Source organism: Aspergillus foveolatus (assembly GCF_047715535.1).
Source record: "Aspergillus foveolatus strain CBS 279.81 unplaced genomic scaffold BDW70scaffold_52, whole genome shotgun sequence".
Taxonomy (NCBI): domain Eukaryota; kingdom Fungi; phylum Ascomycota; class Eurotiomycetes; order Eurotiales; family Aspergillaceae; genus Aspergillus; species Aspergillus foveolatus.
Window position 1 is genome coordinate 1 of NW_027396116.1, and position 14,512 is coordinate 14,512.

General features: G+C 40.9%; 4 protein-coding genes across 4 annotated transcripts; 3 read left to right on the top strand and 1 right to left on the bottom strand.

Moving 5' to 3' along the window:
* Positions 1-4,110: 4,110 nt before the first annotated feature.
* On the bottom strand, positions 4,111-5,923 carry BDW70DRAFT_141669 (sterol desaturase family protein). The gene is made up of 4 exons (XM_073737800.1): positions 5,635-5,923; positions 5,316-5,562; positions 5,176-5,261; positions 4,111-5,115 (listed from the first exon to the last, which is right to left on the bottom strand). Exons 1-4 carry the CDS (start codon positions 5,643-5,645, stop codon positions 4,551-4,553), a joined length of 909 nt encoding a protein of 302 aa, XP_073593227.1. The 5' UTR covers positions 5,646-5,923; the 3' UTR covers positions 4,111-4,550.
* A 941-nt stretch (positions 5,924-6,864) lies between these two features.
* On the top strand, positions 6,865-9,368 carry BDW70DRAFT_141674 (NCA2 family protein). The gene is made up of 4 exons (XM_073737801.1): positions 6,865-7,055; positions 7,106-8,662; positions 8,710-8,835; positions 8,889-9,368. The coding sequence occupies exons 1-4, from the start codon at positions 7,039-7,041 to the stop codon at positions 9,127-9,129; spliced, it is 1,941 nt and encodes a 646-aa protein (XP_073593228.1). The 5' UTR covers positions 6,865-7,038; the 3' UTR covers positions 9,130-9,368.
* A 389-nt stretch (positions 9,369-9,757) lies between these two features.
* On the top strand, positions 9,758-11,351 carry srgA (Rab family GTPase srgA). The gene is made up of 4 exons (XM_073737802.1): positions 9,758-9,985; positions 10,046-10,251; positions 10,311-10,578; positions 10,643-11,351. Exons 2-4 carry the CDS (start codon positions 10,222-10,224, stop codon positions 10,963-10,965), a joined length of 621 nt encoding a protein of 206 aa, XP_073593229.1. The 5' UTR covers positions 9,758-9,985; positions 10,046-10,221; the 3' UTR covers positions 10,966-11,351.
* Positions 11,352-11,903: 552 nt separating this feature from the next.
* On the top strand, positions 11,904-14,467 carry BDW70DRAFT_141690 (putative AAA family ATPase). The gene is made up of 3 exons (XM_073737803.1): positions 11,904-11,924; positions 12,026-13,648; positions 13,700-14,467. The coding sequence occupies exons 2-3, from the start codon at positions 12,119-12,121 to the stop codon at positions 14,429-14,431; spliced, it is 2,262 nt and encodes a 753-aa protein (XP_073593230.1). The 5' UTR covers positions 11,904-11,924; positions 12,026-12,118; the 3' UTR covers positions 14,432-14,467.
* Positions 14,468-14,512: the final 45 nt, after the last annotated feature.

The window sequence follows — 14,512 nt, forward strand, 5'->3', positions numbered from 1 at the left end:
TGTCACAGGCTATGGCCTGGATCTTGGTTGTCGGCCATGCCGTCAACCTGGTTCTAAATAAGGTCTCTGCAACATCAGTGTACAGCCTCGGAATTGCGGCCTCGTAGGAAAAGAGATCTGTCGGCATGCAAGTCCGGAAGTCGGAAGCCTTGACGTATGATTGGGAAAGGTTGATAAAAGGGAGGAGGAAGATATCTGCGCTTCTATCTCTTGTTTCTTTAAGCTTGTGATACTTGTGAATACAGGACAGCTAGTTGGAAACAATACTACCTACGCCCGTTACAATAGTAGGATTAATTAATATTTATTATTTTTTTACACATGCTTAGTTAATTTAAAGGTATAATATTAGTATAAATAATATTTTAATCTAGGTTCTTATTATAATTACTAAATTATAAAATTTTCTAGAATACTTCTTCTAGCCAAGTTATATCTAGATAAGTTAACAAATTAGTTAGGTTAGTTTACGTAAAACTAGATTTAGACTAGATTTAGAATCTTTATTATATAAACTCTGATACTAGGCTAGTTATTATATAGGTTCTAGAATCAATAAACTTAATTTCTATTCTAGCTTAATAATTATATCTATAATTTTATATATCTTAATTATAAATAATTTAATAATGCTAGATTAATAGAGTAGTATAAATAATGAAATTAATTTAATTATTATTTTTCTATTTCTAGCTATATAGTTACTTAGCTTAAATATATAGTTCTAATATTAAAAAAAAAAAAAAAAAACTTAACTTTTAACTATTATCTAGCGTTTATAATATTCAGTTATATATACCAGGGCTTATCTAAAATAAATAAGACTTATTTAGGCTATAATAAAAATAAATAAACTATTAAATAATATTAAACCTAGTTATAAAGATAAAATATAAATTATTATATTTAGTTTGAATGGGATATTCAGCTATATTTTTTATTATTATTTAAATCTAGATCGTCCTAAGAACTGGGTTTTTGTTATTATTATTATCAGTATTCTGAGAAAAATCAAAACTTTTAAATATTATTTTCCTCTCCTTTTAATTATTATAAGTATTAAAAATTCTTTATATGAACTTTGTTTCCTACTTTCAAATAGCTAGAATTATGATGGACCTTAATATCTGACTTTATTAGGATTATAATATTCTAGGCAGATTATAGTATTATAATATTAAGATTATTTATAATATTCAATTAAATAATCTTTACCTGTAATATTACTATTATAGGTATAATATCATATATTAAGATATATTTCATTAACTATAGCTTATTCTTGAAAAGAATATCATAAATAGTTATAAAGATAATATATAATAATTTGAAAAATTTTATTAGCTATAATATGAGCTTACTCTAATAATGAAATTTCATTTATTCTAGTAAGGGCTTCAGTATAGTTATTCTAAATATTTTTAGGTTCATTATAAATTATTTTGGCAAGGCTAATAGGGGGGTGACATAAAATAATATCAAATTATGAATTAGATAGTAATATAGATTTGCTTTGTAAATGTATGACAAGAATTTTAAGACCAATCTAGTATATAGTCTGTTTTATTTAGTTACTAATATGAATATATTACTGAATTTATTATAACTTATTAATTTAAGACACTATTATTATTTACGTTTTATATTGGTAGTATAAGCTTGAATATCTAGAATAAATTCATTTATATTCTATAATAATTATACTTTTAAAGCTAGTGATCTCTATATAAAAGATTATTTAATTATTATAATCACCTATTAGTTCAAGCTGGCTACTAATAAGTTTAACTATTTGTAAATTTATATTTCTTTTATAACTACTATAATTTTATAAATTAACTAGTAACTAATATAAATAAATTATTTATTATTACATTAGCTAGATAGGCCTCAATATATAGTATATTTATATCTAAACATTTAGATTAAACTATTCAGTTAATAATACTAGAAATAGCTTCTATAACAATTAGCTAAAAATTTTTATATATTATAAAATTAATTTTAATTTCTAGATTTATAATTATTATGATAATATTCTTATATCTTACGAAGATCGTAATAATATTTTGCTAAGTAAACTAATACATTTTTAAGGTCTTGTAAGAACTTGGCTAGGGAAATAATTAATTTTAGTAAGAAAATATTCTATTAAAACAGGCTTTCTAGTTAGATCTATATTTAGCTATTTAGAATACGATAACTTTAGTAGCTTAATAATAATTGTTTTTTATAAAGGTTTTATTACTGTATGATATTATTTAGTATGTATGATGCTACTAGAAGATGGCTGCCTTCCTGTGTTATTGCCAAATATTGTTGCCTATTCTGTACCCTCTATACTTTTACTGCCTTTAAGCAGGGTAATACTCTTTCAGCTCTGGTAGCTTAACTATCTGGAAGAACAATGATAATTATTTATAAGATTTAATCATATTTTGTTTTACAGGTTTATAATATTTTTCTCTTTCTATATATTTTTCAAGTTATTTAATAAATATTTAGTTTCTTATAAACTTATTACAGGTTAAATTTAAACTTTTTAGTAAGGTTAAGTATCTTATGTGAGAATTATTTTATAAAGAGCTATTTTCTCTAAATCTATAAATTATTTAGTAAACTAGCTTAGTATAGCTTCTTATAAGCAGGCTTAAATATTATCTTTTTTTTTTCTATTTTTATAATTAATTATTCTATAGGTCTGGTTATAGAAAACATATATATTCTTATAATATATAATAATACTTTACTATATAACAGTTATATTATTAAATATATTAGGCTAACAGTAGCCTATATTATCTATCTTCCAGTATTTAGAACTAGAGGCTTTTAACTATATTTATTTTAAGCTAGACTAGATTACGTACTCCACCGCCGAGCCGCGCTTACGGCCGAACCGCGCCTGTAACGGGCGTAGGTAGTATTGTTTTCAACTAGCTGTCCTGTATAAACGAGTATCACAAGCTTAGAGAAAGAAACAAAGGATAGAAGCGCAGATATCTTCCTCCCCCCTTTTATCAAGCTTTCCCAATCATACGTCAAGACTTCCGACTTCCCGGACTTGCATGCCGACGGATCTCTTTCCCGAAGCGGGTCTCTTTTCCTACGAGGCCGCAATCCCGAGGCTGTACATTAATGTTGCAGAAACCTTATTTAGGACCAGGTTGAGGGCATGGCCGACAACCAAGATCCAGGCCATAGCCTGTAACAGTCACCTTTTTAAGAAACTAATATTGAATTATTGATCAAGTAGTTTAAGGCCAGCTCCTGCAAAATTACTGCAAATATTACCTGTAGTAAAAACTTTTATATATACTAGAAAATATAGGTATAGGAAATCTTGCTTGTCAATATAGTTTTCCAGCTATTAAATAATTAGTTGATAAATGCCAGAGATCTTGATAAAGAGTTTATCGATATAAATTTAATATTAAATAAAAAACTGTTATGGGTCCTTGCCTATACAAGGACCTTAGGCCTTAGTGACTCGGCCAAGGCCTACGTTGTCCTGAAGGCGGTAAGTCACCTGTAAGACTTCCTGACAGCAATCCCTTTTTCCTTTCTCCTTTCCAGCGATTCCTTCTTGTACGTACGGTACGTCTAGATAGGAAGATCTATTTAGATAAGTCCCACTACAAAAACAGCTATTCAGATTAATAAGGATCTTATTTTTAGTAAAGGGGCATATTATTATTATTTATCATGGTTATTATTACTATTGACTAATTATGTTACTATATAACTATAGTTGCTGTATCATGTTGTTGCCCAATATTGCTGCCTAATTATGTCTAATTATACTGCCTTTGAGCAGGGTAGCTATCTCTTAGCTTTCAGTAGTTTAACCAACAATAATTATCACTTCATAAGGTCAGAACATTCAAATCATATTTTGTTTTACAGGCAACCCCTATTATATAATATCTTATTTACTAGATAAATCATATGGCTAAAGATAATAAATAGATTGTAAAAAGATTGTAGAGGTACTAAGGAGGCTATTTAAGACTAAAGGGATTATATAGGGAACCTTTGATTATATAATTTTATATTAAGTAATAGATATATTGGCTTTTTTCCTTCTACCTATATATTATATATTACACCCTTGTCTATCTTAAGCATGGTGCTTAGGATAACTATATATATATATATATATTGGCCTTATCTGATATATCAGCATCAACTTGCCCACTACAATTTGCCGCTGTCCCAAGTTAATCAAGATTGCAGAGCTTACAACGGAGTTACCCCATGGTTAGGAAAAGCTCGAGAGGTGGATCTCTCTGTACCACCTGCATTCCTGCGTTACAGTGTTTCGAAATAGCTTGAATTTTGGCACCTTATTTATCATTAAAATCTATCTCGTCAGCCAAGTATTATACGATGAGCCGTCCGACTATCAATATGACGGGGTATGTCCCGGTCAAATGAGCATGTCTGGAGGTACTCCTGGCAAGGGAAGTGACAATGCTCATATTAATGCCATTCTAAGAATCACAGCAGCGCAGAATTAGATTACCCACGAGACCTCAAGTACGATGGCGTTATTCGGTTTTCTTCGAACCGCCGATCGCCTTGTGTTCACGCCTCCGCCTAATCGCCTCAGGACTGTATTCTGTGTCCAAAACATAATCCCACCACCTGAAACTGCTCGAGTAGTTGCCAACGAACTTCTCGTGGTGAAGGTCGTGATGATCTGCTCCCGCCCAAAAAGGAAGAAAGTGGTGAAGACTCCATGGAAACTCATACCCACTGTGTGCATCAATGGCCTGGAACAACCGAAGCACAATCCAAACATACATCGTAAATATGTGCAGATCTCCAGTCGCAGCGCACCATACGATTGGGCATCCAACAGTACCAAATCCAAGAATCATGACCTCAATAGGTGACGCATATTCAGCGGCCATGCCGAATGGAGCTGAATATTGATGATGGATCTTATGAATGGCCTTGTAAAGTGGACCCCAGTGGAGAGCACGATGGGAAAAATAATGCCATGTGTCTTCCATGACGAAGAAGATTGCGATTTGGTAGGCCATTGTCCAGAAAGAAGGAAACGGCACAGATGTAGAGAGACCGAAGAATTGAGCCATTGGATGGAAAAGCCTTCAGTACAGCGAGGTTAGAATAAGCCCCTTTTTGACTAGTGTTGCATGCATGACTGACCATATTTGGGGTAACTCAACCGTGAAATGGCTCAAAAGGACAAATTTGGCGCAATCCCACTGTTCCCGTAAAGACGGAATTTTACTCTGGCTGAATCAGTCGAAAAGTTGAAAATTCGCGCAGAAAAGACATATTCTTACACTCTGAATCTTATAGTTCTTGAAAAAACCAAGCGTGTCGATGAGAATCCATGGCAAAGACCGCCCGAAATATACTAGCTCGTGCATAACGAAGGACATGATACCTGTCGCTAGGACATCATTTTGCATCCACGCATACCAAGCTGCCCACAGACGTTCGGCAACATTTAGGTGTGAGCTATGGGCGGAGATGTCATTATAATGATCCCAGTAGGTTTCAGGAGTAGTCGACGAGAAGGTCGAATTCCTAACTTCTGATTAGCTTTTTGCCACATATTTAAAGAAAGAGCGAGGACTCGCTACGCAGTATGCCACATACATAAAGTTCATGGTGAAGACCTTGCCGTTATGGCTCAGTGAAAGTTAGTTTGTATGTTTCCCAGGAGGAGTAATCGGCGGTTGAAGGTAGAGAGGGATGAGGTTGGTATTTCAGGAATCTCAACAAATAATTTCCCTGGGACCGCGTGATTTTTGCGACTGGGTTCCGGGTGGCGCGACCACCAGGCACCCGGGCCCGGCCTGAACAACTCGATTTACCCCCTGGCTAATTGGCACCACCGCTGGGCCAGCAGGACCGAGATTATGAATGGCTGATGCTTTATTGCCCCACTTGGCCTGCAGCTACCCCCATGAAGGATCTGGGACAACATTTAGTAGTTGATTCTATGATGGCACGGAGTAATAAAATAGTACGAAGTATTAAAATTTTAGAATCTATTCCCCTGTCAGTCTGACGAAATAAGTCCTATGCTGCCTTACAGAAAATGCTGGGGCCTGTGAGTGATCAGATATCAGTATGTGGCTGCTATAGGATCTGTTGAGGAAGGGATCTACCTGTGCACCAGTTCCAGTACAACATTTTCGCAGGAGACTTCAGACTATCCTTTGAGCTTTCCACAAGGTAGTTTTACCACTAGTTTACTACCATGCCGTCTGAGCAGTCTGTGGTAGGAACAATTGGAGATTCCTTGGTTACTTTTTTAGAATATTGAGCTTGACCGACCCGACGTCTGATATTATTATTACCACATGAGTTGATGTTCATTACGTTTGTACGCAGCTCTACCATTATAATGACGGAAAGTAACATGGATGAATGCGTCTTTTTGAGGCTCATAGATCTATTTTAAGATTTCATTTAGCGGAACCTCAGAAAGAGTTGTGTACTCGATTGGCGTTTCGCTTGACCACAGCTGTATTGTAGCAGTCGAAACATTGTGGTTTCTTTCTCATCTTTCTCAGAGCAACCATCGAAGTATGCCCCATACTTTTATTTGTACTATACTTGGGACGCCACAGCTATGATATCATGTCAATATAAACGGAAACCATGACCATGTAATAGTGGAAGTAAACTACTATATTAGTTGAAAATAGCCCGTTTTCAAGAGCAGAAAGACCAGTTGAAGCAGCCCCAAGACTCGGCAGAGGACCAATAATCATGATTTGTGAGCGGTTACTACCGTGTAAGCCGCTTCCAGGTAACCCGCTAGTGCCCGGGCCGCACTATGTACAGAGTATTTGAGTATACCTACCTACTAGGAGTACGCTGTACTCTGTGATGTCATAGCAGCTACAGTACCACGTCCTGGGCAAGTCGAGAAATGTAGGCTACCCTAAACATTACTTAAATCACATATTGAGACGCTAGAAGTTTTACAACACAAGGCTGCGCCCTGACGGAGATACACCGTACACAGTTCAGCTTCTTTACACGAGGACAATGTTGGCGGTTCAGAGGCAAGCTAAGCTTTCTTCCTGTGCTTAAACTCCGACTGACTGGTACATAGAAAAATATACCGCCTTGAAACGCAGCTGGCAGAGCACCATCAACGAATCAATGACAATATCGAGTTGAAATTCCGCGACAGCACCGGGCATACCGACTCCTCTTTTGAGCGCCTGGAAAACCTTGAGCGAATTACTGGTCAGCTGTCCATGAACATTCGGACCGCCGGCCTTCAGCACCCAAGTAATCTCGTTAGGGCTATCAGAAGGTCTCGCGACGATCTCCGCAATGCTGTTGACTCTCATCTGACATCCGATGTCACATATCACCTGACAGACCTTTCGTGGCTGATAAGCGCGAAAACGTTCATACAGACTGTTGTCGCGGCACTGAAAGTTTTCTCCAATAATGTCCTTTCGATAAATGAGGAAATTCGATACTGGGAGAATGTGCTACAATTTGAGTGGGGTGTCGGACTTTATGCAGTGCAATTTTCGCCGTTGAGGCTATGGCGGCAATGCATCCGGTCTGGTCATGGTCACGATAATGACATTACTTCCAGGCGTGACACGGATGTTCCCGTTGCTAAAACGAGAGTCGACTCGACTATGTGGTCGCGAATTCACTCTCTGACACGGCAGTGTGTTTCCCCAGCCCTGTGCTCCCACAAAGTTGGACTATTCCCTTCTTTGAGCGCATCGAAGTTAGAGATACAGCGGAGAAGGAAAAAGCTCAATATGATGCGAGAATTCAACGCTAGCGCCGTTGGACTCCTCTTTGAACAGTGTCTTTCATTCGAAGCTCTCTTTCAGACAGCTAATGGCAGGTCAACCAATGGTGACTTGAGTCGACGGGTACGGGCCAGTGTTGGTCTATTAGGGTTGATTTTACGAAGCAATGGCTACGAGGTGGACGTACTTGAGCATGCAAGCAACTTTGCTGAAATTAATAGCGACGGCTCATGCGCACCACTAGACAGCTCTGGAATCGACCTTCGTGACCCTCAAAATATCCTTCAGGAACTAATATACATCCTTACGGATGTTCTTCCTCGATACGAGCATGTCACAGCTAAAGGGATTACTGAAGCTGGGCGCCCTTCAGCCGCAGTGAGGTACTGGTTACCTCTTTCTTTGGCGATGATTTCAGCAACCACATCGTTCAAGGTAGCAAAACATCTTGGTCCTGTCCTCGCTGAATCGATTACAGATTTAGGGGTCACCGCTTTTGACTTCTGGAAAAACTGGGTTGTAGACCCCATGCGGAAACTTGTCCGGACCATACGCCATGACGAGAAAAGCGAGATTGCTTTGATGAGCAAGAATAGCCTAGAGACCGATCGAGCAAGTCTTGAAAGGATGGTTGTTGACTTTGTGCTTGATCGTGGCGCGCAGAATAATAATTCTTCAACTGACATGATTGCAGAGAAAGTCAGAGAGGGAGATCTGACACCTGTACTATTAGCCTACGAAAAAGACCTACGAAGTCCTTTTATGGGCACAGTCAGGGGTGACCTGATCCGCGCCCTTTTGATCCAGATTCAGAAAACCAAAGTAGACGTCGAGGTAGCAATGAGTGGCATCGACTCCTTACTCAAGAGTCAGGAGCTTGTCTTTGGGTAGGCACCACCTTCAGTCGACGATGCCAGGAATTAATGCGCTGCAGTTTTGTTGGTCTGACTCCTGGGCTTCTCATATCCTACTCTTTGGTACGCTGGTTTCTTGGACTTCTCGGTAGTCGAAGAGGTTTCAGAATGGGTAGGCGACAGGATGACCTTCGATATGCTTTACGGTAAGGAAAAGCGCTTTACGGCTGTGGGAGCCAGATCTAACTAACATGCTAAGAAAAATTCATCGAATACTATCAACGTCTAGCCTTACAGGAGATGGGCGTCTTAGTTGCAAGGACCACGGCCTATTGATATGTGATGTTGAGATCCTCCTCAAGAAGGGTCGGACTATGCTCAAAGGAGAAGATCTCCGCTCATTCCAGGAGGATGCCAGCGATTTGATCAATGTAAATGAAGCTGCTAAGCAGCTTCAGATAGTCCAGAGGATGGCCTGGACTTACTCGAAGTGGACTTGACGCTGAGGATGTCGTCCTAGTGTGTTTTTTTCTTTCATTGCTCGCATATCATAACAGAGAGCTGGGTCTCACCCGTCAAGTGAATGCTATTGATTCCGGATCTTACAACCTGCAAGGATCCGAATACGGAACTACTGAAACTGATATCTACCCTTTCCTAAGTACATTCCTAAGTACATAGTATGAGTATGGTCAAAGCGCTTTTGAAGAACATTGATCAAAATCAAGCTTGATGATAGAATAATCTGCAGTAATCTTACAAGAGGCTGAAAATGGAGAAATGACCAAGGAAACCTCTGATAGACGCCAAGTAGCTTTATACTGTCGTTCAGGGCCAGCCCAGATCAACTTTGTCAAAAGTTACCGGGACTGGTTTCGATAGAAATATTGGGCCTCTTATGTGCAGAAAATTTAACACTGAAGACTCGAGGTTAAGCAAATCGCTACATCCATTATAGACATTCAAAATTGAGCAATTCATTTCTTATCTGATATGATTAGCTGACGGTGGTAAGCAAACGCGATTTTGAAGGTTTCTTGGAGGTGATATCAGCTAGAGGTAGCTAAACGAATGACTATACCCCATTCAGAGTTGTCGTAGATACGTATTACGGAGTAGCGCTGCATCCCTACTTGGCCAACACAACCCATCCGCCATACATTTTCTTTGGCCTCCAGCTTCGACCAACATTCCCTGTGGTTATTTCAGAACAGTGTTATTATCTTTGTTCTTTACTTTACTTTCTTGTAAAGGGTCTGAGACCTTGGGCCTTACTCTTGACTTTTATTATCTGACCCTGGTAGCGCTCACTGGCGCCTTCGTTATCCCCAGACTTCAGGTCAACTTATCACTCCCGCAAGTTGCAGTGATTCCTCATCCATGCGCGAACCACTAGTCGGCTGATTATAGAGCAAGTTCCCGTGCACACGAATCAAGAAAGTCGAAATATCGATCAGGACACAAACAAGGCGGAAAGGAGGGGGAAATAGTTTCACAGTTCAGTCCGCCACACTGTCAGCAGTTATAGAATCTCTACACGTTCGGATACATTTCTGCGTCCCCTATTAAGATCGCAAAGAAATTTGCTCACAATGGCCGGCACTAGAAATTATGACTTTCTGGTAAGTGTTGCTAGATGACTTATTACATCGTCACCCGCGCTCAGACTATTTTGCCACAGATCAAATTGCTGTTGATAGGTGACTCTGGTGTTGGAAAGTCGTGCTGCCTTCTGCGCTTCAGTGAGGATTCATTCACACCATCATTTATCACGACGATTGGTATCGACTTCAAGATTCGGACTATTGAATTAGATGGTAAACGAGTAAAGCTTCAGATATGGGACACAGCTGGGCAGGAGCGATTTAGAACAATCACCACGGCTTATTACAGGGGTGCGATGGGTATTCTTCTTGTTTACGATGTCACCGACGAGCGTTCATTCCAGAGTAAGAATCACCCTATCCTACGTTTTCCCATACACCGGTCGCTAACCCAAGTTAAATCACATAGACATCAGAACATGGTTCTCGAACGTCGAACAACATGCTAGCGAGGGTGTCCACAAGATTCTTATTGGGAACAAATGCGACTGGGAAGAGAAGAGAGCTGTAACGACGGAACAGGGTCAGCAGCTGGCCGACGAACTGGGAATACCTTTTCTGGAAGTCTCGGCGAAGAACAACATCAACATCGAGAAAGCCTTTTACAATCTTGCATCCGATATCAAAAAGGGAATGGACAGTTCGAAATCTGAACAAACAGGCCCTCAGGGAGTCAGCATAGACAATCAAGCCTCGGGGCTGAGCGGTAATGCCGGAGGAAAGTGTTGTTGAACACATCATGTGCCATTTTTCGTACCTGTCCCTTTCCCCTTCAGGCTGCTCCGGACTTGCTGCTTCCCAAAGTTCGACAAGTCGTGCGAGTCACGGCCTGTGCCTTGCTGTGTGTGTACTCAGCGGTATCCTGCACTCGGTTTTTTGTCGTTTGGACCTTTTGTTTGTGTATGTCCATATCGTTCGAGGATTACCAATTTTCTCTAAGAGTCTTAGTGGTGGCGTTAATGATCTATCATGAATTACAGTTGAGATGCGGTATTTGTGAGCTACTCTAGCCTTTCTTCTGCCACCACTATTATCCTTGGATGTACTATCATACTATTAGTATGATCTACCGAGATATCCGGGACTCCTTAATCTAATAATGTGCATGGTAATATAATAGGGCTAAGGTCCAGATCGACGAGCTCCGCCTTTTTTCCTGTTAGGCATGTGGTCAAGAGCACTTGAGGCATCACGATAATGCTAAAGTCACGATTATGCTAAAGTATGTGCGGCAAACACCTTCTACACAGCACTTCGTATAGTTCGTAATGCGGGAGTGTCACGGAAATTTAACAGTAGCAGCAGTAGTTAAGTAACAGTGGAGTGAGATATCATTTGCGGCTCCAGATTATTGGGTACTCTGGAGTTGGTATCGAAGCCCGATAGTCCATTCTATAGATTTAAGCTAGCCAATCCGGGACTAGTAGGTGTATGCTCCTGCATACCGTATAAGTGGTACTTATAATTCTAAACATGCTCCACTATGCCGAACGCCTCCCCACCGACTGTTGCGTTTCTTTTTTTTTTTCTTGTTTTTCAAAGGCCGGGAGTTAACCGAAGTTGAAGGCCTGAGTATTGCAGGAAAGAAAAGTCAGCTAAGAATTCATCTCTGCTGGGCCTCAGATGAACATATAGCTTACATGTTGCAAGTCCTTAAAAGACTTATAGATATCCCTTCACTCTGTCAACTTGTATGTATTTGAATCATGGTTGCCCACGATGTCATAACGGGAAAAGCTTCAAGAAAATACCATGGCTCCCCGCGCAACAATCTCTAAAGACATGAATACAGGTCAACAACAAAACAAAGAAAAAGCTTTGTTTCAAAAGTTCCTAAATATTGCGCTAAACCACCTACTACTTCCGACAGCCACCTGCTTGCAACATGCCGGAGAATCGCGATTTTGTCGTACGGCCCCTTTCGAAACAAATTAGAAACGATCACCGTGATGCGTTCCGAGTTTATTTATCAACAACATCTCTGGCTACCCTCAAACTCAAGGCTGGGGACGTCTGTCGGATATTGACTCCACGCGGGTCATCGAAGCAAGCCATAGCGTGGAATTCGCCCGAGAGCATTGGAAAGACCGTCGTACAGGCGTCGAGAACTTTGCAAGATTGCTATGGAGTTAAACTTGGTGATCAAGTCTCTATCGTGAGGGTGGACGAGGTTTTGGCAGAAGTCGGGTCAATTTCCCTGGTCGATTGTTCGGACCCTGACAGAGCCGAAAGGTATGGCCCAATCGCCATCTCGGACAGGAATCACTGGGCATGGGCTTTGGAATTTCCCCTCTCAAAATGCGAGGCTCTAGCTGTTGGTTTGGCGTTTGATTTGGAACTCAAAGGCCAAAGAAGGAGCTTCAGAATTGCTAGCATTCGGGGAGCGGCGCATGACCATGATAGTACTCTGTTTCGTCTCACTGAATCCTCTAAGATCTTGATTGACGATTCTCAGGACGACACCGACGAGAAAATGAGCTATCGTCTTCAAGTCATCGCGCTTGGTCTAGGAGGAATGGGCCGTCAACTCCAGATGCTTAATGAAGCCCTCGCCGATTTCCAGCCGGACTCAGACACACTCGTCATGCCGCCATTCTATGAGCATAGTAGAGGTATCCTTCTGTATGGTCCCAAGGGAACCGGCAAAACAACACTCCTTGGCCAGATCAGGCAGGCCGGATGGCGAAGGACGTTTGACCTTAGCTCGTCGTCAATCGGTAGAAACGCCGGGGATGGAGACCAGAGGCTGCGCCATATATTCCAAGAGGCCGTTCGTTATCAACCCAGCGCTGTGATAATAGATCAACTTGACTTCATTGCACCCAAGAAGCAATCGGTGGACTCGTACTCTCTAGCGCCGGTATTGTGCGAATGTATAGAGTCAGCAAAATCGGCACGTGTTCTAGTAGTCGGCGCTACTCGCCATCCAAACGACGTTGATGATGCTTTGCGGACTCCTCACCGATTGGCAACTGAGATTGAGCTACAAATTCCAACAGCACACGATCGATCCGAGATAGTTGCTGCTATATGTGGGGGGCCCTCTCCCTTTTTGAGCAAAACCTTGATCGAGCTCATAGCGGAGAAGACGCATGGCTATGTCGGAGCGGATATATTTGCTTTGCTGCAGCTTGTATGCCGCAAAGCCCGACAAAGGCAAATCAATAGCAATGGAGAAAATCGTTCAAAAGTTGCGGATACAATTTCTGAGGGTATCAAATCATTGCGTCTAGACGGAGAATCAGCTGTCGGTCTGAGGATCGAGGAAGGTGACATTCTCTTGGCCTTACAGGAAACTAGACCAACTGCCATGAGAGAAGTGTTCTTGGAGACTCCGAAAGTGCGGTGGTCGGACATCGGTGGTCAGCATGACATCAAAAGACGACTTCAGAAGGCTGTCGAACGGCCACTGAAGGTAAGTGCTTACGCCAGGACAAAATGCGGCTTATGGTGCTGACTACGCTAGTTTCCCGAACGAATGAAACGGTTGAATGTAAAGAGCAAAAAGGGAATTCTTCTCTATGGGCCCCCGGGTTGCTCCAAAACTCTGACGGTGAAAGCTTTGGCTACCGAGGCAGGCTTAAATTTCATGGCCGTCAAGGGTGCTGAGATTTTGAGCATGTACGTTGGCGAATCTGAACGAGCTCTGCGCGAGGTATTTAGAAAGGCACGCTCTGCCAGGCCCAGCATCATTTTCTTTGATGAAATAGATGCTATCGCTTCGAAGCGTGGAAGCTCACCTCAAAGCGGCGTGAATGTGCTTACAACTCTGCTGAACGAGATGGACGGTATCGAGGAGCTCAAGAGCGTTTTGGTTGTTGCCGCTACGAACAAACCCGAGGTACTCGATCCGGCCTTGATGCGTCCAGGGCGTTTGGACAACATACTATATATTGGGCCTCCTGACTTTGAGGCACGGAAGGAGATCCTAAACATTTGGATCTGCAAGTCAAAAGTTCACCCTGAAGTGAAAGTTGAGGAGCTGGCCATGATGACCGAGGGATATACGGGTGCGGAGATAGTGAGCATCTGCGAGACTGCTGGGGACGCTGCGCTGGACGAGGAGGATGAGAGTGGTCAGGAACAAGATGTTTGTTGGAGACATTTTGAGTACGCTCTGAAACAAGTCAGAAGACAAGTTACTGAAGATGTCATCCAAGGTTATGAGCAATGGAGGGACTCTGTGGATGTTAAGTAACCCACATTATAGAACACTCATTCCGGTCGAGCCTGGTGATTGATGTACATGCTATATATAATATATCTCAAGTGTTGGCCG